This window comes from Netta rufina (assembly GCF_964035555.1).
Source record: "Netta rufina genome assembly, chromosome: 16".
Taxonomy (NCBI): domain Eukaryota; kingdom Metazoa; phylum Chordata; class Aves; order Anseriformes; family Anatidae; genus Netta; species Netta rufina.
In genome coordinates, this window is record NC_140140.1 from 16,049,646 (window position 1) to 16,077,004 (window position 27,359).

General features: G+C 56.1%; 2 protein-coding genes across 3 annotated transcripts; both read left to right on the forward strand.

Annotated features, from left to right (window-relative positions):
* Window positions 1-501: 501 nt before the first annotated feature.
* Window positions 502-16,901, forward strand: DNMT3B (DNA methyltransferase 3 beta; the record flags this gene model as incomplete). 2 transcript variants are annotated; one of them, XM_084296882.1, is made up of 19 exons in its annotated part: window positions 502-606; window positions 5,087-5,225; window positions 5,835-5,938; window positions 7,126-7,278; window positions 7,733-7,921; window positions 9,034-9,192; window positions 9,792-9,899; window positions 10,799-10,940; window positions 11,510-11,638; window positions 12,036-12,080; window positions 12,435-12,514; window positions 12,792-12,904; window positions 13,200-13,383; window positions 13,513-13,597; window positions 13,958-14,103; window positions 14,190-14,280; window positions 14,419-14,654; window positions 14,819-14,904; window positions 16,760-16,901. In XM_084296882.1, the coding sequence occupies 19 exons, from the start codon at window positions 502-504 to the stop codon at window positions 16,899-16,901; spliced, it is 2,436 nt and encodes an 811-aa protein (XP_084153008.1). The 2 variants fall into 2 exon arrangements, with proteins under 2 accessions (XP_084153008.1, XP_084153009.1); XM_084296883.1 differs by having other exon boundaries at window positions 7,198-7,278.
* A 2,159-nt stretch (window positions 16,902-19,060) lies between these two features.
* Window positions 19,061-26,682, forward strand: MAPRE1 (microtubule associated protein RP/EB family member 1). Its single transcript, XM_084296637.1, has 7 exons — window positions 19,061-19,127; window positions 19,505-19,628; window positions 21,781-21,926; window positions 23,102-23,306; window positions 23,674-23,783; window positions 24,474-24,626; window positions 25,019-26,682. The coding sequence occupies exons 2-7, from the start codon at window positions 19,508-19,510 to the stop codon at window positions 25,073-25,075; spliced, it is 792 nt and encodes a 263-aa protein (XP_084152763.1). The 5' UTR covers window positions 19,061-19,127; window positions 19,505-19,507; the 3' UTR covers window positions 25,076-26,682.
* The last annotated feature ends 677 nt before the right edge of the window (window positions 26,683-27,359 follow it).

Sequence of the window (27,359 nt, forward strand, 5' to 3'; positions counted from 1 at the left end):
GCGGGGTGGCCCCGGAGGGGGGCACAAGCCCCTGGAGTGCCGGGGGGCAGCAGTGGGCACCCGGGGTGGGGGTCCAGGAGTTCTCTGTGATGCTGTATCCAGAGGAATGGGCCAGGAGGAGGAACGAGGTGTCTGGTGTGGGGCAGCGCTTTCTGCCTTTATCCACCTAGGTTCCAACCAAGTGATGGGGTAGCGAGGCAGGGGTGCAGGGGTCCCGGCCCTGGGAGGGGCTGGAGCCTTGTGCCCTGCTGGAAGCAACCGGGGTGGGGGGAGAGACGGGGACAGCGAGGTGGCGTTGTCATCACTTTATTTCCTTTTGTGCAGGGGAATGATGATGCAGTAGGCGCTCCGGACGGAGGAACTCCGCTGCCCAGCGAGACCCGAGACCCACCTGCGCGACGGCGGAGCCCCTGCGGCCCCAGCCCTGCCCGCAGGCAGCACCGGCCCGGGCAGGGGGCTCGGCAGAGCCGGAGCGGCTCGGCCCGGCGGGACGAGAGCGAGATGAGCATGGTAAAGAGCCTAGAGCGGCTGGAGCAGCGGCTGGCTGTGATGGTGGCTGCCCAGGAGACTTCTCAGGCCTGGTCTTCACTGGGAGAGGAGGGGCCGGTTTGTTTTTTGTTTCTTTTCTTTCAACCCAGCTTCGCTGAATGCGCAGGGGCACCGTGCTGCTGGACCCCGGGGGTGGCCACAAAAGGGCTGCGGCGGGGAGCGCGGCGGGGCTGGGAGGGCAGCAAAGGAAACGGGGGGGAAAATGGAGGGAAGTGCCGCAGCCCGGGCGTGCGGAGGGAGAGCCTGAGCGGGGAGAGGGGCCAGGCACAGGAAACAGGGCAGGGGAGGGGAGAGGCTGGCCTTTTAATGAGCATATCTGCCAAAATGGGCTCCCTTTCTTACTCAACTGCCAACCCAGCGACTCTTTTCTTCGCAGGATTAGAGGGAAATGTTCGGTTTTGGGGACAGTTAAAGGCCATTTGTGTGCGTGATAGCCCAGAGCCCTCGTCAGGAGCCGGGGCTGGAAGGAGCTAGCCCCGGCCATTGGGGTCTTTTATTTCTTTTTGTTATTCAAACAGGGCTTGGGTGATGGCTGCCATCCCAGCCATCATGTAAAATGCTTTCCTCCAGCCTTTTGATATGCATGCCCCTGTCTGGAGGCAAAGTCCGCCTGTCTCCCCTGCAATCTCTCCACCTACTGGGGAAACGGACCTGATAAGGGCGATTCTGTTTTCTCAAGAAGGAAAACTGAAAGCTGCCCAGGCCGGGCTGGGGGAGCTGCCCTGGTCCCCGAGGCCAGCCGGGCTGGGAGGCTCAGCCTCATCGGGATGCCTCGCAGGTGAGCGCAGAGGCTCCGTGCCTCCGGGCTGCGGCGAGCTTGGCCAGGCAGCGAATGGGCATCCTGTGGCCAGCAGGCTCTCTAAGCAGTTAACGTTATGGCATGGTCTTTAACCAGTTTGGCAAACTTTAAAGAAACTGGTGTTGCAAAACTAGGGCGGGAGCTGGAGTCAGCGGGTTCATTGTCTCCATGGGGTATCGCTGCAGGGAATGTCCTGGTCACCGAGGCAGTGTCATGGGCTGCAGCTAGCGCCAGCCTCTCGGGGAGCTTTAAACATCCGAGCTGGAATTCTGGATTATTTCATTCTTCATGGGTTCTTCCACGAGCTGTATCGCCGTCGCGTATGTCTGCGTGCTTGCAGTGCATTAAGCAATGCAAACACTGGTGCTGCTTTTCTCCTCCCCCCGTGAGAGAGAAGCATGCGAGGGGAGTGCTCTGTTTCTTATTATTTTCGTAATGCCCTGCGTGCACATGTTGGTGTGTGTCTGTGAGGGGAGGCAAGGACAAAGAGCTGAGCCTTGCTCTGGAGCAGGAGCTGGTGAGGCTCGCCACGGCTGCGACTGCTGCAGGAGCTGCCCGCTGGGCTGCCCTCACCAGCAAGCTGGGCAGTCTCGGGTGCACAGCTTCGTGTCTCGGTGCAGAAGGCAGCAGTAATAGGAGAAGGGATGGGTATTTGCTGCCTAGGGGAAGATTTTTCGGAAATGAAGCGTTAACTAGCTTTGCAGTTTGGGTTGTGGTATAATGTTCCCTCTCCTGCTTGCGTATCAGAGGACGGTGATGGGATGTCCTTGAGCGATCCCAGACTGTGCAGCTGGAGAAGTGCACGGAGCAAGCAACGCATTCACTGCAGGCCCTGCCCGTACCTGGTGAGCTGAGATGTCTGCGCTTGTGCCCGCATCTGCAGCCAGGCCCGTGGGCTGGCAGAGCCCTCCAGCTTGCGCCCAGTCAATGTAACAACTCTTTTTCCACTTTATAACTGGGCAAAAGAAAAAGTTGGAGCTCCCTGCGCAGGCAGCAGAACTGAGCCAGGCACATGGGAAGCACTTGGAACCCCGGCTGCGTGTCCCATGGCACATCCGCATGAGTTGGCCTTTCCCGTGGGGTGGGATGAGAGGTGGCCGCTGTGTCGCCCTCCCCGTGGCTGTGCTGGCCCCACGCAGTGATGTGGTGGCCCCGCTGCCATGGGCTCACGTGGTGGCTGTGGCCAGCGCGGGGCTGGCGGGGGCAGCACGCTGCCTGCAGTGCTTGGCCCTGCACAGCCCCAGGAGAAAGGCAAAGCCATTTTGGGCTGCAAGTTGTGAACTCCTGAGGGAGGGCTGAAGGCGAGGTTCCCCTCAAGGTCCTGGTGTGGTTCTGTGGATGTTTAGTGGGGCAGGGAGGGGGCCATGCCTGCTGTGTTCTTCCCTGGACCTTAGCAGCCACGCTAGCCTAGTGCTATTCCCATTCCTTCCCTGTGCTCCCACGCTGAGAGGAGAGCAGCGTGTCCTGTCCCACCTCGCTGGATGGACTCCTGGGTGAGATGGGCTGGGTTTTGTGAGATGCTCTGGGTTTTGTGGCAGCATCGCTGCTGCCCGTGGTCGCTGCCCCTGCTCTCTGCAGGCTGGGGAAGGGAGCAGCCCCTCCAGCAGCCGGCCTGGTGCCGCGGTGCCGTGGTGCCTTGCTGCATCCAGGGGCATCCGGGGCTGGGGAGCACGGGGCCGGGGCCGGGCGCCTGGTCTGGGGCAGCCGGGGGCAGCTCAGCGAGTCTGGGCAGCTCCCAGGAATTGTTTGCTGGGTCTGGGAGCAGATGTGCTGCAGCAGCGGGATTTCTGCACACAGCTGTAGGGGCTTACTCAGCTTTAGGCTTCTGCCGGTGCCATTTTCCCCCTTCCCGTCCCTTTGTTAAGGAGCCGTGTGTCTCGGGCGGGTGGGGGGGACGCACAGCCGGGGTCTCGGTGTGCAGAGGTGGGTGCCGGGCGGCCACCTGCCCTCCCTCAACTTTTGGATTTTACCAGGGTTTTCACGCAGCCCGCTGCATCTGAAACATCAAACCCCGACTGGTCTTTGTTTGCCAGAGGTGCTGACAGATGATCTCAAAGCAGAAATCTCAATTGTTAGCGAAGCAGTTGGAGCCGATGCCGAGAGCGGGAGCGCCGGGAAGGGGCGGTGGGGCCGGGGCCTGGGGTCCGCGTGGGGCTTGGGGGGGGGGGGGGCTGCCTGCCCTTCCTCAAAGGGCCTTGGAGAGGGGTAACGCCGACCGCTCCGCAGCTCGTCGGGCTGCGTTACGTGCTCCTGAAATGACTGTGCCGGCGAAGGGGCAAGTCGCAGCACAGATCCATAGCCCGGCAATGAGGCAGCTTCGTTAGCGCAGCCCTGGGTGCCTCTGGGAGAGTCTGGGAGCTCCCGCTTCCGAAAACAGGATCCAGGAAGGGCACCCGAGGGAAGGCAGAGGCGGCGGGGTGCAGGCGAGGCGGCCCCACCTCTGCCGGGGGAGCGCCTGGGCAGCCTTTATCTGCGCCGGGGCGTTGGGGCTGGGCCGGGCGGCCCCGGGGCAGGCGGCCGGGGGGCTCGGGGCGCAGGCAGTGCTGCCCTTGGCTGTAGGGGGTGTGTGTGTGTGTGCCTGGGGAGGGGGCACGCCTGGGGAGGGGACGTGCCCGAGCTGTGTTTGGTGGCGGCAGACGGGAACCCTTCTCTTCACAGCGCCATGCGCGGCCTGCGGGGCTGCGGCAGCGAAATGGCTGCTCCGCCGGGGCAGAGGGTGCCGGGCGGCACGGGGAGGGGGGAGAGGTTTGGAAACGCCCGCCCTGGGCTGCTTTCTGCTCTGCTCCTTTGGGGTCAGACTGCGCATAAAGGCGCTTGGCCTAGAAGTGCCCAGCGGGTTTGCCTTTGCGGGCTTGAAAACATCGTTACCGCAGCCACGGGGAGGTTATCGACCGGCCGCACTGTGCAGAGCTGCCTGTCCCCGTGCGAAGAGCAGTGCCAACAAAAAGTGCAAATGCCTGTAAATGCAGACGTTTGCATCAGCTGGCGTGCCCACGGCCAGCTCGGCTCTGGGAGCTGCTGGGGCTCCAGCCTGGTCTAAGCGGTGTGGAGGCGAGCGCCGGGGCCGTGATGGGGACAGGAGGCACCGTCCCTGCGTGGGTGCTGCCTGCACGCCCGCTGCCCTCCCCACCACGCGCCCTGCATGTGTGTAAGTGGCTTTTGCTGCTTTTTCAGTGTCAGGAGAGCCCATCTCCTGAGGCGGGTTCTGTGTCTCCTGCCCGGAGCCTGCTGCAGCCGGGCCCCTTTGGCCTTCAGGGCAGTTGAACGCGCGGCAGGCGCCAGGACTTTGCTCCCCCGTGTCCTGCTCTCTGCTGTACCCGCTTCTGTAACCGCTCGCCCCGCTGCTGGGTTTGCCAGATTTGTGGGGTGGTGAGAGCACAGTGAGGCTGGGGGCAGGAAAATCCCGGAGCTGGGGAGCTCTGACTGGCCACAGTGGGCCAGCCCTGGGGAAAAGTCCCGGTGCTTCCCCAGGGATGTGAGCGGGCTGTGTCTGGGGCCTCGATCGTCGAAGCTGGTGGATCTTCAGGGCTGTGTTGGGGAGATTTTGTCCAGGTGCTCATCAGCACCCAGCACTTCCAGATGCATCTCCAAGCAGAGCCTTCTGCCTGCCCGCCGGGTGCTTTAGGGGAGCTGCAAAGGGAATAAGCTGTGGCTGGCTTGGATGGCGCACGCCGTCTGCTCTGCCTTTCTGGGGGCTTTCTGGGTGGCTGATTTTTCTCTCCACTGATGCTTCCACAGGCAACCATGAAAAAGGAGAACCTCAGCCGGGATGAGGCGGACTGCAGGGCAGGGCTGATCCTCCTCAACGGGGACTGCACTGATCCTGCTAAAGACACACCGGCCCTTCTGGAGGCTAACGGGACGCCCAGTGCTCCGGGTGAGTCCTGCTGTGCCGTGCCATGAGCGGGGCTGGGGGTGTCCCAGCTGCCTGCTGCCCCGGAGGGGCTGTGTCCTGGGTTTGGGATGCTCTGGGCATGGTCCCCAGATCCTGGCTCTCGGGCTCACGAGGCCAGGGGATTTCTGCTTTTGAAGGGAGTGGAAACCAAGCTTGGTGGGGCCATGCCTGGAGGATGCTTTGGCCCTTGGCCCCAGGGAAGCCCAGGCAGCACCAGCGAAGCCACTTGCTCTTCGCCAAGCTTTGCCCTGCTAGAGGGAGTGGCAGAAGCTGCCTCTTCCAGAAAGTGCTTTAAATGAACTGGTGAAGCCCTGAATAGCAGGTGCACAGTTTCGTTATTCCTCTGAGCTTCAGAAACACAAGGATCCGTGAGATCCCCGTTCAAGTCCCTGGCAGACTTTAGAGCAGGTCTGGGGCTTGGGACTGCTGTGGTGGCAGCACCGCCATGGCACCTTTGAGGACACCACTTGTCTTCTGCTCTCGGCCATGGTTCTGCAAGATTTCAGTCTCTTCAGGACACAACTGGCTGCCCTCACGGGCAGAGGCACAGGACGGCTCGTGGAGCTGAGCCTGCTCTGGCTTCTTGTGCAGACGCTGGGAGCCTGGGACTGCCGACCCTGAAGAACAAGAGGGTGAGCAAGGAACTCTCCAAGGAGGACCTGTCCTGGCCACTCGCGCTCTCGGAGGCACAGGAGGTGAGTGTGGAGGTGTGCAATGAGGCTGCTGTGGGGTCTCGCTGCCCGCAGGCAGCCACACACTGGGGGCAGCTGGTGCCAGCCTCACGGCCGGGGCCCTCGCCCTCCTGTCTTAACTGGGAACGTGGCCCTGCTGCTGTGGCTCTTGCGTGCAGTGCCAGGGAATGGTCCGATAGCAGATGCATTTTTCATTTACGAGCATAATGTTTGTTTTCATATTGAAATTCTGTGATTTACATTATGCCGGCAGCAGCAGGAGGGTGTGGTATGTAATGTAGTGATGCCTGCTCTTGTGTTGCAGCAGTCTAAGCTCTTACTGTGTGAATATTTTCCTTAAAAAGTCTCTGCTGTGTTGGTGGACAGAAACATCTCGTGTCTCCCACTCTCAGGGTGGCCTGGTTTGAGCAGCTGGGGGGCTGGATCCCAGTTTTGCTCCCCCTCCCTTTTGTTTACTAGGTTGACAAACCTCTAGGGTCTGGAAGCATTTTTGCCTTCTGGCTTTATTGTCTTGACTTTGAAATAAAACCCCAAGGTTGGAGATCTGCCTGTGACTGTGCGGCTTCCAAAAGAGAGAGCCATAAATTCAGCCGGGTGAAAATTCTGCTTTCCCACTACGTTGGGCTCAGGGGCTGCTCGCGAGCGAAGCCCACTGCAGAAATCTCATTTCATTTTGAAACTGTTAGGCCGGATGCCGGAAGCATGCCTGGGTTAGGCTGTTTTGTAAACTGCGGCTGCTGCAAACCACAGAGGAAAAGCTGCCCTTGGAGCCTCCGCAGGGCTGGGCTGTGGGACCGAGCACACCCCCGTGTGAGCAGGGTGCTGTGTGAGCTCTGCTGGGCACTGCCTCCCGCTGCTTTCTGTCGTGGTGCTGTGGGTGTAGGGGAGAGGAGGGAGAATACAGCCGGGGATGCACACGGTGCCTGGAAACACGAATTGATTCAAGCAACCACTGGTGCTGCTACCCGTGTAGGGGTGCTGGGGATTGCCACGAGGTGCAGGGCTGGCACAGGGGGGCTGCTGCAGAGTGCAGGGTGAAGGGCAGCGTCTTGCACCCTGGGGGTCTCCCACAGCTGACCGCACTCCTCTTGCCTTCCCTGGGCCCTTGTCCCCGATGCTGTGCCTGTCCCCACGTGCCACTCACACCCTGCAGGCGGCCGTGCCACACACCTCTTTGTTTCCACTTGTAGACACGACCACGGGGCAGCGCTGGCTGGGAGAGCAGCCTCAGGCAGAAGCCTCCTGTCCGCCTCATCTTCCAGGCAGGGCAGACCCGGCATGAGATGAAAATCAAGGAAGCAAACAGCGAGGAGAATCTCAGGGACCTGCCAACGCCGCTGCGGGTGAGGGCCCTGCAGGGCAGGGGCTTCCCGGGGCTCTGGTGATGTGTGCTCCTGCTGTGCGTGGCTGGGAGGCTGACTGGGCACATTGCAGCTGCCCCATGCCTCAGTTTCCCTCCGAGGCAGTGTGTGTGTGTGTGCTACTGCTTGCCTCTGCGTTGTGCTGGGTGCTTTGACTGCTTGGGATGACCTGGGGAGAGAAGGGAAGAGAGCAAGAGTGGCCCTGCTGTCTGTGTGTCCTACAAACGAAAGCAGCACTCCCATAGATGTGCCCGGTCCTGGGCCCTCTCCTCCCACCCGTGCCCAGCCACAGCAGTGCCCCTGCTCCTTGCTCTCCATTCCCTGGCTGCAGGGATTAGGGGGATGTGCTGTTTGCAGGGGCAGGCGAGGGACCTGCTCCCTCCTGCTCCTCCCTCCCCGTTCCCCGCGGGTGCTCACACCTCGCTCTCCCGCGCAGAGCTCCAGGAGGCGATCGGCCATGCCCGTCCTCACCACCATCGACCTGACGGAGGACGACTCCCGGGACTCGTCGCAGAGCAGCAGCACGCTCTCGGGGAGCAGCTCCCAGGAGGGCCAGAACGGCTCTGCCGAGCTGGCGGCTGAGGAACCGGAGAGCCGAGAGGCGGGGATAGCGCTGGAGTACCAGGTACGGGGGGCTCCGTGCTCGGCAGCCTCGCCTCTGTGTGCCTCCCTTTCCCCGTGTGCTGGGCAGTGGGAGGGCAGTGGGTACCTGTCCCCTGTGTCAGGATGGGCCCTGCTGCAGCACCGAGCTGTCTGTGCCGTGCACGGGGCTGCAACGCTGCCAACAGCCCCCGAGCACGGTGTGTGCCGGGCTGGGAGCCGTGCCCCGCGGAGACGGGCAGAAAGAGTTTCTGTCCGGAGATGCTGAAGGGGAGCAAAGTTGCTGGAGCTGCAGAATGATTTAGTGCCTGCGGGCATCAGGGCAGGGCCTGAGACTTGCAGGAATTGGGCAATTGCGTTTTGCTGCATAATTAGGTGCCTAATTGCAGAACAAAGCTCCAAGGAGCGCTCAGCTCCCATGCAGGACTCCCAGCCCCAGCACTGTCGGTGTGTTCCCTGCTGGGCTGCAGCTTGGGGGCCCTTGGCATGGTCTCACCAACTTCCCCAGCACTTCTTTTGGTTTTAGCTCTGCCTTGTTTTCTGTTCTGCCCTGGGGGAAGCAGAGGAGGGGGGCTGCCCCCTTCTTGGGGTTGCTTTGTGGCCCCATCGAGAGGGGCTCTGCTGAGCCAAGGAGCCCTCGGCTGCTCAGGAGCCCAGAGAACACCAAGCCCCTGCAGCCAGGTGGGACCTGCAGCATCTCATGATATGGACCATGCACTGCAGCTCAGGAGCCAAGTTTGTCTGGACAAACATGACTGTGATGGGCAAGGGGTTCAGGAGAGAATATCTGTGCTGCTTGGGAGCTGCTGCACCCTTGCCTTGCCCGTTCTCCTTGCTGGGACTGTGCAAGCCCTTTGTGGCAAAGCTGGAGTTTTTCCTTGCTCCTGGCTTGTGTGAGCGCAGGAATGGGCTCTGCAGGAATGGGCTCTACAGGAATGGGCTCTGTGCTGCCTACAGAGACCCCGTGAGGGAAGGCAGGAGTGGGCACGCATGGCTGCGGGTGCCAGGCCGCCGTGCAGGACGGAGCAGGCAGCATGCGTCGGCGTGCCAGGCTCGGCACAAGGCTGGCGGCGTGCGGGGATAAGGCATGGGTGGGTGCTTGCTCTTTTGCTTATCTGTTCTATCTTCTGCTTTCAGGATGGGAAGGAATTTGGAATTGGGGAACTCGTCTGGGGAAAGATCAAAGGTTTCTCCTGGTGGCCAGCGATTGTCGTCTCCTACAGAGCCACGTCCAAGCGCCAGGCGGTCTCGGGCATGCGATGGGTGCAGTGGTTTGGAGATGGGAAGTTCTCCGAGGTAAGCCTGCTGCTTCTCCTGGCTGGGGACGGGCTGAGGTCTCCTCCTCGTGCAGTCTGTGCCCCTTTCTGGGGCTGCTTCTGTGCCCAGTGGGGTGCGTGTGTCCACCTGCTGCCTCCCCAGGGCAGGGATCCAGCGCGTTTTGCCTGGAGCTCAGGCTCTGGGGTGCTCTCGCAGCTCTGGTGCCGGTAACCAGTGCCTGACCATCCCCCATGGGCTGGCAGCGGGATCCAGCAGCTGGGCAGGGTGACATCCCATCCCCTTCCTGACCCCCACCTGGCTCTGTCCTGGCTTGTCCCAGGCATCCCCGGTCGCTCCCTGCCCTGGTGTGCGATGCCCTCCAGCATCCCTCCTTGCCATGGCACTCGGCTGTGCTGCCAGAGGTGCGGTGCCAGCAGAGGGTGCAAACAGCCTGTCCTAGCTGCATGTGCGATGCCTCTGCCCCCTCCCCTCTGCAGCTTGGCTTGCTCTCGGTGCAAAGCCGGCGCTGGCTTCCCCGCGAGAGCGGTGCTTGCTGCAGGGCGCGAGGGCACCGTGCTGCGGGGGCAGGAACGAGCCGTGTCCGTGCCCAACGCTGAGCTTTTGTCGCTCTGTCCTAGGTTTCTGCAGACAAGCTGGTGGGGCTGATGGCCTTTAGGCAGCATTTCAATTCTGCCACGTTTAATAAGCTGGTTTCCTATCGCCGAGCCATATTCCATGCCCTGGAGGTAACCGCGGAGCAGAGCTGGGTCTGCGGCTGGGGAGGGCACAAAGCAAAGCGCTGGGCTCTGCGGGGAGCGCGGGGGCTGGGGGAGCAGCGAGCTGGGCTTGGCGAGGGCTGGGGCTTGGGGTGGCTGCCTCGGGGGCTCGGTGCTGAGGAAACGACTGAAATGCTGGCTGAGGGCAGGAAGAGGAGCCTCCGCCGGAAAGCTGGGCACCGGCTGCGAGCAGGGAGCCCCGGTGCTTGCAGGCACTGTGGGAAGGGGGCTGGGGCTGGGGCTTCGCTGCTCTGCCATGGCATGTGGCTTTGCTTTGCCTTTGGGGTGGCTCTGGGTAATGCATGTGAGTCACCTTGAGAGCTCTCAACAAAAAGGAGCCCACGCCACGATCCACAATTAATCATTTCCCCCCCATCTGTGCTGGGGTTACGGGGACAGAAGCGTGCAGGAAAGCCTCTGCCTCTTTCTGCTGGGACGTTTCCAGACATGGGGGCCGAAATCTGCCCTGGCTTCCCCGGGGAATTGGGAACAATTGCCAGGCAGTGTCAAGCCAGGCAGTGTCACACCAGGCACACTGGTCCTGGGCTGATGACTGGGATGTGCCTGGCACTTTGGGATCCTTCCCTGCACTCCTGGGACGGGCTGGCACGGAGAGCCCCGGGGGCCTGATCCCCATCCAGGGGATGAGCCATGCTCCTGGCTGCAGCTCCGCAAGCCTGCGGGCACTTCTTGTGCCTTTTCTTTGCTTAATTTCGCTGGGGGCCAGCATGGCCACGGCACACCCAGCACAGGAATCTGGCAGCTGCTGCCCTGCCGGGGCCAGCCCAGCCCCATGCACAGGGAGCGGAGGGGACCGGTCACCTCAGCCCTCAGTCACTGTGTCCCCCTCACCCCTCCTGTCTCGGCAGGTTGCCCGGAGCCGGTCGGGGAAGACGTTTGCAGCCACCCCCGGGGAGTCCCTGGAGGAGCAGCTGAAGCCCATGATCGACTGGGCGCTCACCGGCTTCAAGCCCCTGGGCCTCAAGGGGCTGCGGCCGCCCAAAACCTCAGGTGTGCAGGGGCAGGAGCTGGGCTCGGTGTGAGGGCCTGGGGGGGCCGGCCTGGCTGGGGTGGCCCTGGGCAGCTTTGCCAGAAAACCCTGTAAAGAGCCCTCAGGAACCTTGCTGCTGGAGATCAGATGTGATCCGTGGCTCCCTGGGGACTGTGGGGTCTGGGGAGAGCAGCGGGAACCAGCCCTCCTATGGGGAGAGGAGGGGAGGAAGGTTGCCAGCTCCGAGGAAATACTGGGCAGGGTCCCACTTGGGTCTTCCCCCAGTGGTCTTCCCCCGCCTGGAGCCTTTTTGGCACAGGGCAGAAGGGCAGTCACTGCTGGGATGGGAAAGGGAAAGGAGCAGGGATGGGAATTCAGCACCCATCTTCTGCACCGTGATGGACGAGGATGTAGATGGGGCAGAGATGCCCTCCCCTGAAGTGCAGGGTGCTGCCATCCCCCCATGCACCCCCCATGTACCCCCCGGGGGCCGAGCTGGGCCATGGGGCTCTGTGGGGTGGGACCTGGCTGTGGGGCTGGGCAGGAGGCGTCCCTGAGGTGTCCCCACCAGGCTGCCCATCCCTTGCAGAGAACGGGGCCCTGCGGAACGGCACGGAGGAGGTGCTGTGCCTCGAGCAGTGCCCCCCCACCAAGAGGCTGAAGGCCGCCCTCTGCAACAGCAACAAGGAGCAGCGAGTGGAGGAGGACCAGACCCGAGGTACCAGGGCACAGCGTGGGCTGGCAGGAGCATGGGTTGTGTGGGGTTCCCCAGGGGAAAGAAAAGGGAAAAGGAAAGCTCCCGTGGTCTCGCTTTGCCTGCGTGCACCCTGCAGGGCACCAGCAGACCACACGGTGAGCTGGGCTCCCTTAACTGCTCACCTTGGAGACCAGCTCCATATTGTGGCATTGCAAACGGGGTTGGTTTAGCAATCGGGACATTCCCCTCCATCTGCCTCTCGCAGGTGCACCCTGGGTACACCCCAAATTTCTAACATGCCCATAGCCTGCCTTCTCTGTGCAGTCTTAATGCAATTAGTCAGTTCAAGTAGAGCACAGTTCCAGTTTGTTACGTTAAGGAATGCTAAATCTATTTTTGTGTATTTTATTTTATAAAGAGCAAATGGTTTCCGAAGTTACGAACAACAGCGGGAGCCTCGAAGGTAATCTCTTGCCTGTCCTGTCTTGGTAAAGGGCCTGGGGGTGTGGGTGCCTGAGGGCAGCACTAGACAAAACCTGGCAGTCCCTCCTGAAATGCACCGTACAGAAATGGGGGTGGTGCTGCAGATCCATGGGCCTCTGCTTGTTTTCATGGACAAGCTGCTCCGATCCTCCCTGGGGGAGCCACAGCTGGGCCAGGACCTGCCCACAGCAGGGCAAAAAAGGCTGCGGGCGTTCCCAGCCCTGCTCCGGAGGCGCAGATCCTGCGCTGGGTTGGGCGCTCCTGGTTGTGCCCTGGGCACCCGGTGGTGAGGAGCACCCCGAGCCCTGGGTGAGCAGAGCTCTCTGCCTCTCAGACAGCTGCCTGTCCTGCGGGAGGAGGAACCCGGCCACCTTCCACCCGCTGTTCGAGGGAGGCCTGTGCCAGACGTGCAGGGTAAGAGGCGCTGTGCCGGGGCTGAGTGCAAGACTGAGGGGGCACGGGGCTCCAGCTGCACCGTCAGGATGGGATGGGGTGGGAAATCCGTTCTGGACCCCATATCCACCACGGGGTTGTCCCTCTGCATGCTCTCCTCTCTGCTTCCCACGTGCTTTGGGTGCCGCATGTGAAGCCCCAAGGGGGGGCATCTCCGAGCTCTCAGCATGTGCCAGTTCTGGCATTAAGCACGGATCCTGATCCTCGCCCTTCCCTCCTCCTGGCTCTGCTTTGCCAGGATAGATTCCTGGAGCTCTTCTACATGTACGATGAAGACGGCTACCAGTCCTACTGCACCGTCTGCTGCGAGGGCAAGGAGCTGCTGCTCTGCAGCAACGCCAGCTGCTGCAGGTGAGACCCCCGCTCGGTGCGGGGCTGTGCGTGGGTCGGTGCCACCAGCACCTCCTAGTGCTGCCTGCCCATCCCTCAGGGCCAGGCTGCACCTGAATAGATCCTGGTGAGGATGGCAGGAGCTCTGCCCATGCCTGGCTCACCAGCTTTTGTCAGCAGCCCTAAATGCCAGGGTGCCATTGCAAAGAGCATCCCGCAACGTGGGCATAGGGCTGTGGTGCGTGGCAGGGGAGGCTGGGGTGACCCCACAGGGGTTTCTGGCAGTGACGGGCACGAGGTGGTGTGCTTTGGGCAGGTGCTTCTGCGTGGAGTGCCTGGAGGTCCTGGTGGGGCGAGGGACGTCGGCCAAGGCAAAGGAGCAGGAGCCCTGGAACTGCTACATGTGCCAGCCCCAGCGCAGCTACGGGGTGCTGCAGCGCCGGCAGGACTGGAACACCCGCCTGCAGGACTTCTTTACCAGCGACAAGGGCCAGGAATACGTAAGGGCTGCGGCAGTGAGCCTGGCACGCAGGGCTTGGGCGAAGAGGGCTGACGAGGGCATGGGGACGGCTCAAAATCCCCCAGCCTCTGCCCTGGTTCCACTCATCCGTTGCTGTCTTCCATCACAGGACGCACCCAAAATCTACCCAGCCGTGCCCCCGGCCAAGAGGAAGCCCATCAGAGTGCTCTCCTTGTTTGATGGCATAGCAACAGGTGAGGCATGGGCAGAGCACTGTGCCGAGGGCTCGCAGCCCTGGGTGTTTTGGAGCCTCGAGGCTGTCCTGGAGAACTTGGTGGGGAGAAGGGGACAAGGGACAGGCGGGTCCCCATCAGAAGGGGTGAGGGCAGCAGCTCCCTTCCCGCTGGATGGGGCTGGAGGCAGGGAGGAGGGGAAGGAAGGGGTGGGAATTTTGAGCACGGCTGCTCTGCTTTCTGGGAGCAAACCTGCATGGCAGAACACACCAAAAAGGGGGCTGCTCGCCCAGAAGTCATCTGGGCCAGCACCTGCCTGGGGGAGGCTGGGGGCTGACGAGAGTGGAGCTGCTTCAGAGCCCTTTGCGTGTCCCGGCGCAGGGTACCTGGTGCTGAAGGACCTGGGCATCCAGGTGGAGAAGTACATCGCCTCCGAAATCTGCGAGGACCCCATCGCGGTGGGCACCGTGCGGCACGAGGGCAACATCACCTACGTGCACGACGTCCGGAACATCACCAAGAGAAACGTGAGCGCTTGGGGGGCACGCTGGGAGGCCACACGAGGAGGGTCACCCGCCTGCTGCCCCCTAACCCAGTCTGTCCACCCCCTCAGATCGAGGAGTGGGGTCCCTTTGACCTGGTGATCGGCGGCAGCCCCTGTAATGACCTGTCCCTCGTCAGCCCATCCAGGAAGGCGCTGTACGGTAAGGCTGCTCCTCCCTGAGGGCCGGGTACCCCCGGGATGCTCAGAAATGGGGCCACACATCTCTGACCGGTCCTTGGTGGCCCCGCTCTGAGCCACAGAGCACGGGGGCCACCTGCCAAACGCTGTCTCCACCCAGGCCCGCCGGCCCCCACGCCCCCGCCGCAGCCTCCCCTGCGGGGCCGCGGCCGGTCGCCACCCAGCACTCCCGCTTCCCCCCGTGCAGAAGGGACCGGGAGGCTCTTCTTCGAGTTCTACCACCTGCTCAACTACGCCCGGCCCAAGGCGGGCGAGGAGCGCCCCTTCTTCTGGATGTTTGAGAACGTGGTGGCCATGAGGGTCAACGACAAGAGGGACATCTCTCGGTTCCTGGAGGTAAGGGAGCGCCGTGGCAGGACCCTGCATGCGGGGCAGGGCCGTGCTGCACCTTCACGCCACCACATCCCCGTGGCTCACCCGTGGCACCAGCACACACCTATGGGAGCAGAGGATGTGCACTGACCACCCCGTAATTTGTTCTCCCTTCTTTCTGGCTGCAGTGTAACCCGGTTATGATCGACGCTATCAAGATCTCTGCTACCCACAGAGCTCGCTATTTCTGGGGCAACCTCCCGGGGATGAACAGGTAATTTTCTTGCCGTGGTTTGGTTTGGTTTTGTGGTGCTGCTTCCCTCATAGCCCTGCGCCCGGGAGCACAGGCAGGGCGATTTCCCCATGGGGAGCAGCGGGTGGTGATGTGCTTGCTAACGAGTGATGATGAGAAGTGCAGCAACGTTCCTGTCCCCAGGGCTGCAGCCTCTGGAGTGTGGGTTTGCCCAGGCATGGGGGTGCTCCGCCAAGCCTGGCTGCACTGCTCCAGGCCCTGTGCACGCCTCGGAGCAGCCCCGAGCTCACCTCAAAACCCAGCAGAATGGCTGGGGGCAAACCGGTCGCTGGCAGCCCTGCGCCTGCCTAGCAGCAAAAGGTGGGGTTTGGCACTCCGAGGCCTCAGCCGGTAAACACAGACTCATGCTAAGTATTTTTCCATGTTTATATTTAAATTGCCAATATCTGTTGGAATTAAAGCTAATGAAAGCTGAGCCAGAGGCATGCAGGGATTTGGAAGTTAAATAGCAGCTACCAGGCTGTTGTCACCTCGTGCTGCTGGAGGTGGCACCTGGGCTTGGTCTGATCACAGCAGGAGGAGGCATGGCCATGACCTCCCTGCCGTGGCCGTGGGCCGATGGGGCAGCTGGTGCTGGGTTAAACCTCCCTGAAGAGCCACAGCTGCTGCCCGTGCACTTGAAGAGCAGCAGGCATGTGGGGCGAGGTGTGCACATGGCAAAAGCCGTGCTGGGGAGCAGTATTTGGATTATTGCCGTGCATACACATGTATGCAAAAACCTCCTGCGAGTTCAGCCACTTCCTTAGCAGCTGAGGAGGAGGCTGCAGGAGCCATCGTTGGCCTCTTGTGGTGTGCATCACGGGGCAGACCCGTGCTGTGCCTCTGCTCCTGAACCCCAGCGTGATCTCCCTGTCCCAGTGGTGCCGCAGGAGATCGTGCTCAGGATTCTTCAGGCTGCTGCAGTGGAGCAGGGGGAGGCTCCCAGACCCCAGCCCTGGGCAGGCTGCGGCCAGGCAGAGCTGTGTGTGCCTGCCTCGGGTCACCCGTGGGGAGCAGAGGGACCCACGGGCTCCTGAAAAATCCCCTTTGGGTGGCCTGAGAGAGGCGATGCCCTGGGTAAAAGCTCCTGCTCTGTGCCTGGGAGGAGCCGCTCTGATCTGGCTGGAGCGGGTGGGCAGCAGCGTGCGAGCTTTGGCAAGTGACCTCCAACAACTCGGCGCCACGCGGGGGTGATTTATTGGCCTTGGGCAAGGCTGAGGCTGCAGGAGGACCTGCCACAGAGCTGGGAGGGAGCAGGGACGGTCTATTGTCTTCAGCCCTTTGGTGTCTGTTTCTCACTGGCTGGTATTCAAGGCTAGTGCTGATTCTCGGCTGAGACGTTATTGGTGGCTCTTCAGTTTTGCTTTTCCTTTTATTTTTGTAACCCAGTGCTAAAATAGAGCCAGCATCCCAGGGTCTTAATCCCTGCCAGCATCTCCCTCTAACCGAGCAGCCTGAGCTCTGCTCTGGTGAGCTGAATTCGTTGCTGTGCTTTGGGAAAGCACAGGGTGCTTGTGTTCCATCTGACGGGCTGCGTGTCGAGGCTCTTGGGGGAAATGTCCTAAGAGGATGAGCTGTGACCGATGCTCAGGGATGGTCAGCAAGGCTCTCAGGCTCAGGAGGTGCAGGCTCTCTGCCCCTGCTGGCCCTGCCAGTGGCACCTCTGCGGATGCTTTGGGGCTCCTCGGGAGCACGAGGCGTGGGGAACGGCTGCCCTGGGCAGGGGAAGGGCGGAGAGAGGAGAGGAGGCTGGTGGGGAGGCACAGGACAGAAGGGAGGCAAGAGGAGGCTGGCGGGGACCAGCTGCTAAGCATCACCCCGTGCCTCTGCTCTGCAGGATCTTCGGCTTCCCCCTCCACTACACCGACGTTTCCAACATCAGCCGCGGGGCTCGCCAGAAGCTGCTCGGGAGGTCCTGGAGCATCCCCGTCATCCAGCACCTCTTCACCCCGCTCAAGGATTACTTTGCCTGTGAATAGCAAGCGGAGCGTCCCTCGGCTCTCGGGTAACGACGCAGCTCAGCTGCCTGGGGGGAGAGGGCAGGATGCGACCGCCAGTCTCTCCCGTGGGCCCTGCAGCTTCCCCGTCCCCGTCCCTGTGCTGCGGGAAGGACGCACGGCCCCGCAGCAGGGCTGGGGGAACTTCAACCAAAGAACCTGGCAGGGTAACCCTTCCTTAAGGGACCGATGACAGCGACACGTATGGACAAAAGAGCTTTAATTACCCAGCCCAGGAAGCTGCGCGCATCACTGACGAGGCGAGAAGTCTCCTCCAGAGCATTAAATATTCCAATTTTACCCCAGAGCTGAAGAGGAGAAAGTGGTGGAGGCAGCTGCTGGCGTGCTGCGGACAAACGCGGACTGTAGAGGCCGATTGCTTTTCCTAAACAAACAAAACCTCTTGAAATGACTGCCAAAAAAAAACCCAAACTGCAGCAGCAGGTGTAAGGGACCCTGGTCAGGTTACGTACACTGAACATGCAGGACACACAAACCAAATCTTTTTTTTTTTAAAGACTTTTTTTTTATAAACTTTAATTTTGTTTAACGTCTGTTGCTGCTTTAAGGCATTACATAAGAATGTGGAGACTCCTAGACCTGAATGTAGCTGAAACTGAACTGTGAGCTGATAGATTTACTTTTCTAGTTAGAAAATATTTCTACAGGGAGATACTGTTTTCTATGTTTGGCTGTAGTTTACGAATATTCACTACGTCCTTCTCAAAGCATTTCCATTTTTTTCCCTCGCATTTCAAACTCCTGCTGAGTGGATTGAAAGGTTAAAGAGGAAGCAGAGCAGGGAGGATCTGGCTCCAGCATCCACAAAGGAAAATGTTCTCCGAGCATTTGTTTCCCAAATGAACGGTCAGGGCAGGCAGCAGCCGGTGCCGCACGCACGTGGGGTCTGTGGCACCTGTGGGACCAAGGGCTCCCCCCTCTCCTTCTACCTCTCTGGCCAGTGGCTCGCGGGTGTCCCCCCCCCTCGTGCCTGGGCTGTGCCGTGGCTGCTGCCTGCTCCTGTCCCCCGCTGAGGCTGCCTGCGGGGCTGTGCAGCAGGGGAAGCCCAGCTGAAAACCCCGCTGAAGGCCGAGGCGTTTTTCTTGATGCTGCCTGGGGGTCGCTCCTGAGTCCCCCCCCGTGGTGCTCCCCAGTGACTGCGCTGCAGCAGTACCCCCCAGCCTCCCATGTGCACACCCCGCAGGGACGAGGCCCCCCAGCACCTCCTGGCACCCGTCCCACATCGGGGGGGCTCTGCTGGTGCCGGGGGGGTTTGGGCAGCCGCCCTGCCGCCCTGCTGCTCCTCAGGCCTGGGAGCTTTGTTTTCCAAAGCAGGTGAACGTGTGACCTCCACTCAGCCACATCTCCTGTGCCACATCTCGCATCCCTTCCTGTCTGATCGAAAGAAAAAGAAGAGAAAAAAAAATCCAAAAGGACTTGGGGAAAGCAAACCAAGACCACGGGAGTGAGCGGGCCTGGCGTGAGGCTGCCCGGGAGCTGCAGCTGCCAGGTCCCGGTGCCGGAGCCTCCTGCGTGTGTGTAAAGATGTCGTACGGAGAGGTGGATCCCCAAAAAGCCTTCTGAACACACGGTGAAGGCCTCTCACTCTCCCCGGTGCTATTTTTCTAGAGTAAGGATTTTTGATGTCAAAAGTGTTGCGGGTTTTTTATACGAGCTTTGAAAATAAGAGAAAAAAAAAGTGTTTTGTTCAACGCCTTTTGTGTGGTTTTTTAATGTTCTGGGGACTAACGGAGGGGCCCTGCCCGAGCACTTTCCTGGCCCGGGGGGGGGCTCCGGGGCTCCGCGCTCCGTCGCCCGCCCCCCCGGCTCCGCCACCGCTCTCCCCGCGCGGCGCCGGGCTCCGTACCGCGGGGGGCGGGGCTTCAGGATAGGGGCGGGGCTTCCTAGCCGGCACGCGCCGCGCGGCCGGAGTTAATGAATGGAGCCGCGGTGAGGGGCGGGGCCTGCCGGCTCCTCCAATCAGACGCGAGCCCTCGTGCGGGGTGGGCGGGGCCGCGCGGTAGCGGCTCGACGCCTGTCCCCGCCCCCCCCCGCCCCCTTTTTTTTTTTCTTTGCTGCGCGCGGCGCCGGGGGCCGCCGCGCCGTGACGTCACGGTGACGTGAGCGCGTAGCGTGCGCGTGACGTGGGCCCGGGGCAGGCGGGCGGGGCCGGTTTGAACGCGGGGGAGACGGGGCCGGAGCGGGCAGGTAACGGGCGGGGCCGGGCCGGGACCGGGGCTGGGGCCGGGGCTGGGGCTGGGGCTGGGGCTGGGCCGGGCTGGGCCGGGCTGAGGGGAGCGGGGAGGGGTGCGGGGCTCAGCGTGCGGCCTGCAGGGCCCGGCCCCGCCTGCCCCGGGCGCGCCCCTCGGCCGGGCCGCGGCCCTGAGCGGCGCGGAGCAGCCCCGGGGCCGGGCCGGGCCGGGCCGGGCTGGGGGGGGGGGGCGCGGCCGGGCCCGGTTTTGGGCAGGCTCCGGGAGGCGCTCGGGCTGCTCCCACCCCCCTCTGGAGCCTTCTTCCCCCCCCGAGCGCCGGTGCCGGTGGAGCGAGGCCGTGGTGGGGGCTGATGGCCCGGTTGTGTCCCGCAGAAGATGGCGGTGAACGTGTACTCCACGTCGGTGACGAGCGACAACCTGAGCCGGCACGACATGCTGGCGTGGATCAACGAGTCCCTGCAGCTGGCGCTGACCAAGATCGAGCAGCTCTGCTCAGGTGAGGGGGGGACCGGGGACCGGGGGAGACCGGGGTGAACCTGCCCCGACCGAGCCCTCCCCAGCCCTGTGTGCTGGGGGGAGGAGCAGCTCCCTGCTTAACGTCTATTTAGCATCTGCTGTTGTGGTCTGGTTAAAACTGGAGCTTTTCAAGCTGTTTTTTAGCAGCGTATTGCTAAAAAAGGTGTATTCTCCAGGTTCGCTGCGGCGTAAACAGAATAAGAAGGGAAAGGGGCTAACGTGGATAAAAGACTCTTAGAAGTTGTTTTCTAGTAGGGAGTTTATTCTGATGGGGATGTAACGCCTTGCAAGGACGGTAAGTAGCGTACGCAGATGTGACTGCTGGAGGAGAAGCACGAGGAGGTTTGGGGAGTGCCTAGAGGCTCAGGTTGGGCTGGAGGAGAGGCGTGAGACAAAGCATCCTGGTAATTCCTGGGTTCACCTTGAGGAATCTGCAGCTGCTTTTAGTGAACTGCTCTCCCATCGGTCAGTGGGACCCTGAGTTAGTGTGGATTGAGCTGACTTCATCAAAGATGAATATCTGATAGCTGTGAGCAGAAAAGGGGAAGTGACTGCGCTGCAGAGATGAAGTCACATGTCATCACAGGGAGGAGTGTGTGTGTTTGTGTGTGTGGGAGGACGCTTGTAGGAACGAATAAAAAATAATAGTGTGTGGACTAACAGCAGAAAAAAAAATCCTAAGGCTAAAAATGCAGCCTAGGTAGAAGATGGTGATTTGAATAACTGCAGCAGGGAGATGAAAGGGACTTGGTGAAGAGTGGAAGCGTGTCTCGTGTGGTGAGTTTGAGATAAGATGTTGCTCAGAGAACGACAGAGGTGGAAATTGGGAGCTGAGTAAAAGGAAAAAGCTTGAAATAAGTTTGGAACTGTCAGTACATTTCCAGTGCCTGCAAAAATACTCCAAGCCTGTGCAGGTGTGGAGGTGGCTTTCACTGCTGCAGGCCTGTGAGAGCAGAGGTTTCCAAGCCTTGCTGCCTTTGGTAAGGGCAGTATTGACAGCAGCAGTTTGGGGTTGCGTAAATGCACAGATCATTTTGGCTTATATATGCTATATATTTTCCTTTTTTTTTTTTTAATTAAAAAAATCATATTTACTTTACAGATTACAAATTGTTTTGAGATGGGGAATGTTTTTCTTTGTGCCAGTGTATGAGCAGCAATCTTCTAGTCACAGGGTGAAAGCAGGAGCTCCAAACAACCTGCTAAATACCTTGACAGAACAGGGGTGGTACAGGCCTGTGGCTGAGATGAATAGGCAAGTTCAGGGCAGTGTCAGGGTGTGTTACTGCTTGACCTTGTGTGTCTCACAAAAAAGGCTTCTCATGGAGCTGCCTGGTGCTTTAGGTTAAGGCTCACGTTACTCTCCTTGTGCACTTTATTCTCTGATGTTGGGTGGGAAATAATGCTCGGAATGTGATGCGTGTATTTTCAGGGGCACACAGTTGCACATCATCACTGTAGAGCGACAAAATACAGGTTTAAATGTCTTTCTTTAGTAGATGTGTACAGTTGCCTGCTCACTGTGGCTGAACTGAATCCTGCTCTTCCTGAACTGAAGGACATGAAGGATTTAAAATGAATGGAAAGAAATAGTCTGATATCAGTTCTTTGATTAAAGCTTGGATTAAATATAATTCAGCTTAATTTGGTCTCTCAACTTTGAGAGCACCTTGAATTTTATGTTTTGGTTTCAGTAAGTAAATGACACTGTTTTGGTGGTTAAATATAATATTTTAGAATAATTCTTTTTCTAGTTTTGTTGGTGTTGATGAGAGTAGATCACATGCGTGTCAGACACATGTAACAGATTTGTGCTGATATCCACGAGTAAAGGAAAGCCAAATTACATGTTTTTTTTTTTTTCGCTGGGAATTATAGAGGTGATGTTGCTCTTCTTTGTGAGACGTGAAGCCATGAGACCAAAAGTTTACTTTTACAGTTCATTTAAGCTTACTGACAGCCATGCTGCACCAAAACAGATCAAAGGGTTCTGTTATCTTGCTGTTGTTGCCTTTAAGGGAATGTGTAGCTGTGGAATGAGTCAGGTCAGTTTGCTGATCTGACTGAAAACCAGCTTGTGTAGGCTAGCGAGGTGGCTTGATTCATCCTCAGCTGTGTTCTTCTCTCGGCAGGTGCTGCGTACTGTCAGTTTATGGACATGCTCTTTCCAGGTTCTGTAGCGCTCAAGAAAGTGAAGTTTCAAGCAAAATTGGAACACGAATACATTCAAAACTTCAAGGTTCTACAAGCAGGTTTTAAACGAATGGGTGTTGACAAAGTAAGCTGGACTGTAACTGATTCTCCTTGCTCTTAATACCAAGTAGATGGAATGTGCTTTTAAATCTGGAGCTGAATAAATCTGGGGACAGTTTGTTTCTGGCTTGCAAATCTCAAAATTGTTGGTTTGCACTGGGGTCCTCAGTTGTATTGATATAATCTGCTCTTCTCCAGCTGAGGTTAGGTGTGCATTTCTTAATGATGGAGATGATTTCTTCCATTTTAGTTCTGTACAACTTAGCACAGACTAATATTAAACGTAGCACAACATAGCACAGACTAGTATTGAAATTTGAGATGAATTTTACTTGATCTTATACACTACAAAGATGGTTCAAACAGTGTGTTCCCATAAGCCGTTGGTATGGTAGTCTTAAGGATCTCAAATTCCTCTTTACAGGTATATGTAACTTTAAAGTGGTGACAATGAGATGTAAGTTTTTTCATAGCTCAAGTGTGTGTTATGCTTACAGAAGCGTGCTGTACCTAGTTACTAGTTACTGATAGCATGTTTGGTACAATGCAGAGCATTCCCTTGTTAAAACTTCTGATTAAGAAGGCATCTCGTTCTTTGTTGGCTAACAGCTTGAACACGTGCTTGGTCAGTCTTATACCTTGGGGAAAGAACTTGTGCAGCCTGCCCAGACCCGGGCAGCTGTGCCCAAAGTGCCAAATGATCACCTAACAGTAATGATTCCTGGCCGCTGCCAGGCTGAAATCTTGTGGCCTACAGCCAGATCTTCATGATTTGCTGTCTTTTTTAATAATCTTCCTCATTCCAGAGACACTGTAATAAACTAAAAGGTGGTGTTTCAACCTTGTAGCAGTTCTGTGTGTTAGCAGGCTGTGAAATTGTCAGCAGTTCAAGTATATGAGAGCTAGCCCTGGGTGAGCCACCTTCAAATTTACAGATAAGTGTTTGTCAACGGAACTTGATGCAGCAGAAACTTTGCTGCAGAACTACTTCAAACTAGCTGGGCCCTCACAGTGAAACCATGATTTTAATTCTAACTATTAGGAAAAAATCTGTGTTACATACAGTTATGTCCAAGGAGGATTTCCTCTAGACGGCATAAAGAATTGCATATGCTTATTATTTTAAAACTTCTTATGTAGTAAGGGAGAAAGAGGTTCTTTACCCTTAAAACAAATTTAATCTTTTTTTTTTTTTTCCAGATAATTCCTGTGGACAAACTAGTGAAAGGAAAATTTCAGGACAACTTTGAATTTGTTCAGTGGTTCAAAAAATTTTTTGATGCGAACTATGATGGGAAGGAATACGATCCCGTTGCTGCCCGGCAAGGCCAAGAGACAGTAGCACCAAATCTTGTTGCACCAGTTGTGAACAAACCCAAGAAATCTCTCGGTTCTGGCAGTGCAGGTAGAGAAGACAGTTAAAAATTACCTAAATCATTTAAAAACTCTGGGGGAAATAAGACTGGGTCGCTAATTAAAATCAGGGTACAGAACTGTATTATTTTGCGTCTAATTTCTGAGATGCTAGGCTTCAAACTCTGAATCTTGCTTTTGTACCCAGTTATCTTGGAGCTACAGAAAGAGAAAACAGCTAGGATTGGTGCCAAGACGTGAAAGAAAATGCACGTCACACGGAGTAAAGGAGGAATACTTCATATACAAACATGTCTTCAAAGTTTTACGTGCCTAAGCATGCTTGGAAGGGGGACAATGCTTTTAGGGCAGGGGAAAAAGGTGTTCTAGGAAAAGCTAATGTTAAGTCAATCTTGCAGCCCCACAGAGGCCGATTGTTACACAGAGGACCCCAACGACTGCGAAAACTGGGACTGGAATGGTGAAAAAGGCTGCAGGAGATGATGAATCAGCAGGATTGATTGAGCAGGTGTGTTGCCAAAATGGCCTTCTGGACTGCCCTGTGCTTTATGGTGTATGCATAAATATATTTTAATAGCATGAAATGATTGTGTTAGGGAGATAGCAGAAAGATCTGTATCTATTAAGTTCATTTAGAATCACTTAATCAGAAGCCTTCGTTATAAAGGTCTTGCTCTCCTGATAGGAGCAAAACCGCTTATGCAGTACATGAGCGCCCAGGCATTTAAATCTAGTGTGTGCCATATCACGCATAGCATTGTTTTTAAGTATTTCCACAGCTGTGTTGCAGATATTGCAGCATTCCAACTGAGCTATGAGCAGCTGCTACTTCAGTGAAATACTGAATGTAGTACAACTAGAACAGCCCTCAGTGTGAGAGAGTTGTCTTGAAGGAATGTGTTAGCAAAGAAAACTGCAGGCAGTTAAATTTTTACCTATGTCATGTACTAAGCCTTTGGAATTTCCAAGTGGTATTGCATGTGTTGGGTTGGGTGTTTATTCTGGAAATACTACTATAATTTAAGAAATAGACCTTTTCTTCCTCTTAAGACCTCCCCCTGCCTTTTCCAACATCTTGGTTATTTCTGAAGTGCTTTGCATATAAACATGCCTCTGAGAATGTTGGGGATCCTGCCTTTTGAATAGACGCTACTGCCTTCTCTTTGGTGGATAAATTGTTGTTGATGTCCTGTGACAGATCAATGTATTGAAACTTACTGTTGAAGATCTGGAGAAGGAGAGAGACTTCTACTTTGGCAAATTGAGGAACATTGAATTGATCTGCCAGGAGAATGAAGGGGAGAATGATCCAGTATTGCAGAGGATTGTGGAAATTCTTTATGCCACAGATGTAAGTAATCTTGTATGAATTGTATTGCATAGTTCTCCCTGCACCGCGCCTTGTTACTGGGAGCTGGTTTGCTTTACAGTGCTCCCTCTTTCTACTTTTTTTTTCCTTTAGGTTTATGGCCTAGCTTTTTCCTGTAATAAAGGAACAGATAACATAATTATAGTCAGGCAACAAACAAGATCGGGCTCTCATGGAGAGTATATAACAAATAGATCAAAGATGAGGAAAATAAGCCTTCTGTAACTTATCTTGACACTGTAAATGGTTGACTTAAGGGTACTTCCTTTTCAATGTTCTAAGTATAAATAAATACATTAAAGGAGTGTACAGAGTAGCTGGGAATTGGCTGAACATAAGTTTTTCATTAAAGCACTTGTTTTATCCCCTTTCAGGAAGGCTTTGTGATACCTGACGAAGGAGCACCGCAGGAAGAACAAGAAGAGTATTAACAGACCACATACTGTACCAGCAGAGCAGCAACATCAGAATTCTTTGCCCCAGATCATGTGCTTAACTGTAAAATACTCCACTTTATTCTTAGAGGACTCACTGGTTTCTTTTCATAAGCAAAAAAAAGTACCTCTTCTTAAAGTGCACTTTGCGGAAGTTTCACTCTTTTTACAGTGGGTTTGAGTTAGGAGCTCTTTCTCACATTGTAGCAGAGCAGTATTCACATCTAGGTGGTATATTTAGGGAGCAAGAGGCTGAATATTTGGAACTTGTTGCAGAATGGTTTGCTGGTAAAACACTGGTTTGTGGAAAGACTCTTTTTGTATCTAAGGTGGCGTGTAGTAGAGAACTTAAAGACTCTGACTCACAGAAAGATTGAGTTAATGTGAAATTGCAGCACAGAAATTATAAAATGCCTTAAGAGTATTTAATATGCTTCCATATGCCAAATTGAAGTAATGTGACAGGAGATTTTATGTGCTTCATACTGGGGTAGACGCTTGTTTAACTCCATTCACTGCTGTCTGAGAGGCCTTGCATGGCAGTCTCACTTTGTCAGCAAGTGCTCAAAAGGGGCTATTAAAACAAAACTTCATTCCTATGTAAAGCTGCTTACTGAGTGATTAGTTCTCGATGAAATAGGCCTTAACGTTGCCTGTCACAAGATTAGAGGGAGTATGAACAGCTGAGACACATAAATTACCTTGAAGAGTGCTAAAGCCTTTTTCTATGGCATTGTGGCTAATGACTTTGCCAAAATGTACTGTGTTTTCTGTTTCAAAACAAAACAAAAAACAACAAAAAGCAAAGGGCATCCAGTCTTACTGCCTAAAAGGTTCTTCGGAAGTAACTTTCTTTTCTGGCTCTTGTTTTTATAACTGTTTATTTTTGTTGGTATGCTTTTTGGTCTCTCACTGGTTTTCTTCTCTTTCCCATCCCAAGGAGTGCTATCAAATCCAATGGTTGTAACGGGACTTGCACTGTGCAACTCTCTTAGAATGAAAATGAATTGAGCACGTGAGGATGATTTTGTATTTTTTTTAAACCAGGACGTATCTAATAATAATACTTGCCACTTCACTAGTTTTCTGGGGTCAAAACTAAAAGATGCTGGCTAACAGAGCTAACGTTCCTGCAGAAAATACAGTACTGAGACTAACTTAAATATTAATATTTAAAGTACTTTCTTTAACTGTCCCTCTTTTTTGCTATCATGCCCCGCGTTACTGTTGTGTTTGGCAAGATCCTGCAAGACTTCTGATTCCCCTTCACTACTGAGATTGATCAGTCCTGTTGTGCTTGTATTCATTTGTTCCTGGTGGTAGCTTGTCCTAAAATGTGTGTAGGAGAGCATTTTATGGTAATTGTTGTGTAGTGCATGAATCTTTGTGAAATTCAGAGAAAAACCCAAATTCAGTGAATGCCAAAAATGCAAGTATCTAGCCATTGTTTAAAATTGCAGTGGTGCTATTTCTCTTGTGGCCTTTTAGACTTTTGTTGCCCTAAAACTCCATTTTACTGAGAAACCATATTTGACTCGGACTTTTCTTGACAGGGTTTTTCTATTTTATGCAGTTTCTAAATAAAGTTCTGTATTTCAAGAGTGTCATGTCTGCTGGAGTCTCTCATACTTTCAGATATGATTAGGCAAAGCTAGAGATCGTGGTGGTTTTCGTTATGAAGCTTGCAGGACCTGGAAATCAGCTTTCATTTTCTGGTCCTACTTATATTCATTTCTAACCTAAGTAGCAGCAATGTTTAAATTTTCTTTGAAGTGTGCTGGGGGAAAACATTGCTAGAGTTTTTTTTTCTCCACACAAGTGGATGAAATGTGAGTGTATTGTTGACTTCCTCCTAATGGTGTAAGAAGGGCTGGAGAACAGGAATGCCAGTTTATGACTAAAGTGTTTTAAAGTTGCTAAAACACTGGTTATTAGCTATAAATAACTAACAGAGGGTTGGATTAAGATGATCTTTAAGGTCCCTTCCAACCTGAGCCGTTCTGTGGTTCTATAAACAAATGATGTTAATTGCACCTGTCACCAGTCTCTAGTAGTTGACTTGTTTCCTTTGGATTATGTTTTATAAATGAGCTTTAATGTTACTCTTTCAGATGTATGAGCAGACCAGCTTCTTCAGAGAAGTGCTTATGTGATGTATCTAACCTTGGAATTGGAAGTGATCCCTGAAGGGCTTCTCTGTCATGCTGGGGAACACCCTCCTGGCCCGCCCAAGCACTCCATGGATGCCTCATTCTAAAGAATTGGCATCATTGGTATTTCA

What these genes read in the sequence shown, in the direction of transcription:
- MAPRE1 (XM_084296637.1), top strand. Translation starts at nt 19,508, where the DNA reads ATGGCGGTGAACGTGTACTCCACGTCGGTGACGAGCGACAACCTGAGC. An exon ending in GATCGAGCAGCTCTGCTCAG is followed by an intron (nt 19,629 to 21,780) that starts GTGAGGGGGGGA and finishes TTCTCTCGGCAG; the next exon opens with GTGCTGCGTACTGTCAGTTT. An exon ending in TCTCGGTTCTGGCAGTGCAG is followed by an intron (nt 23,307 to 23,673) that starts GTAGAGAAGACA and finishes TCAATCTTGCAG; the next exon opens with CCCCACAGAGGCCGATTGTT.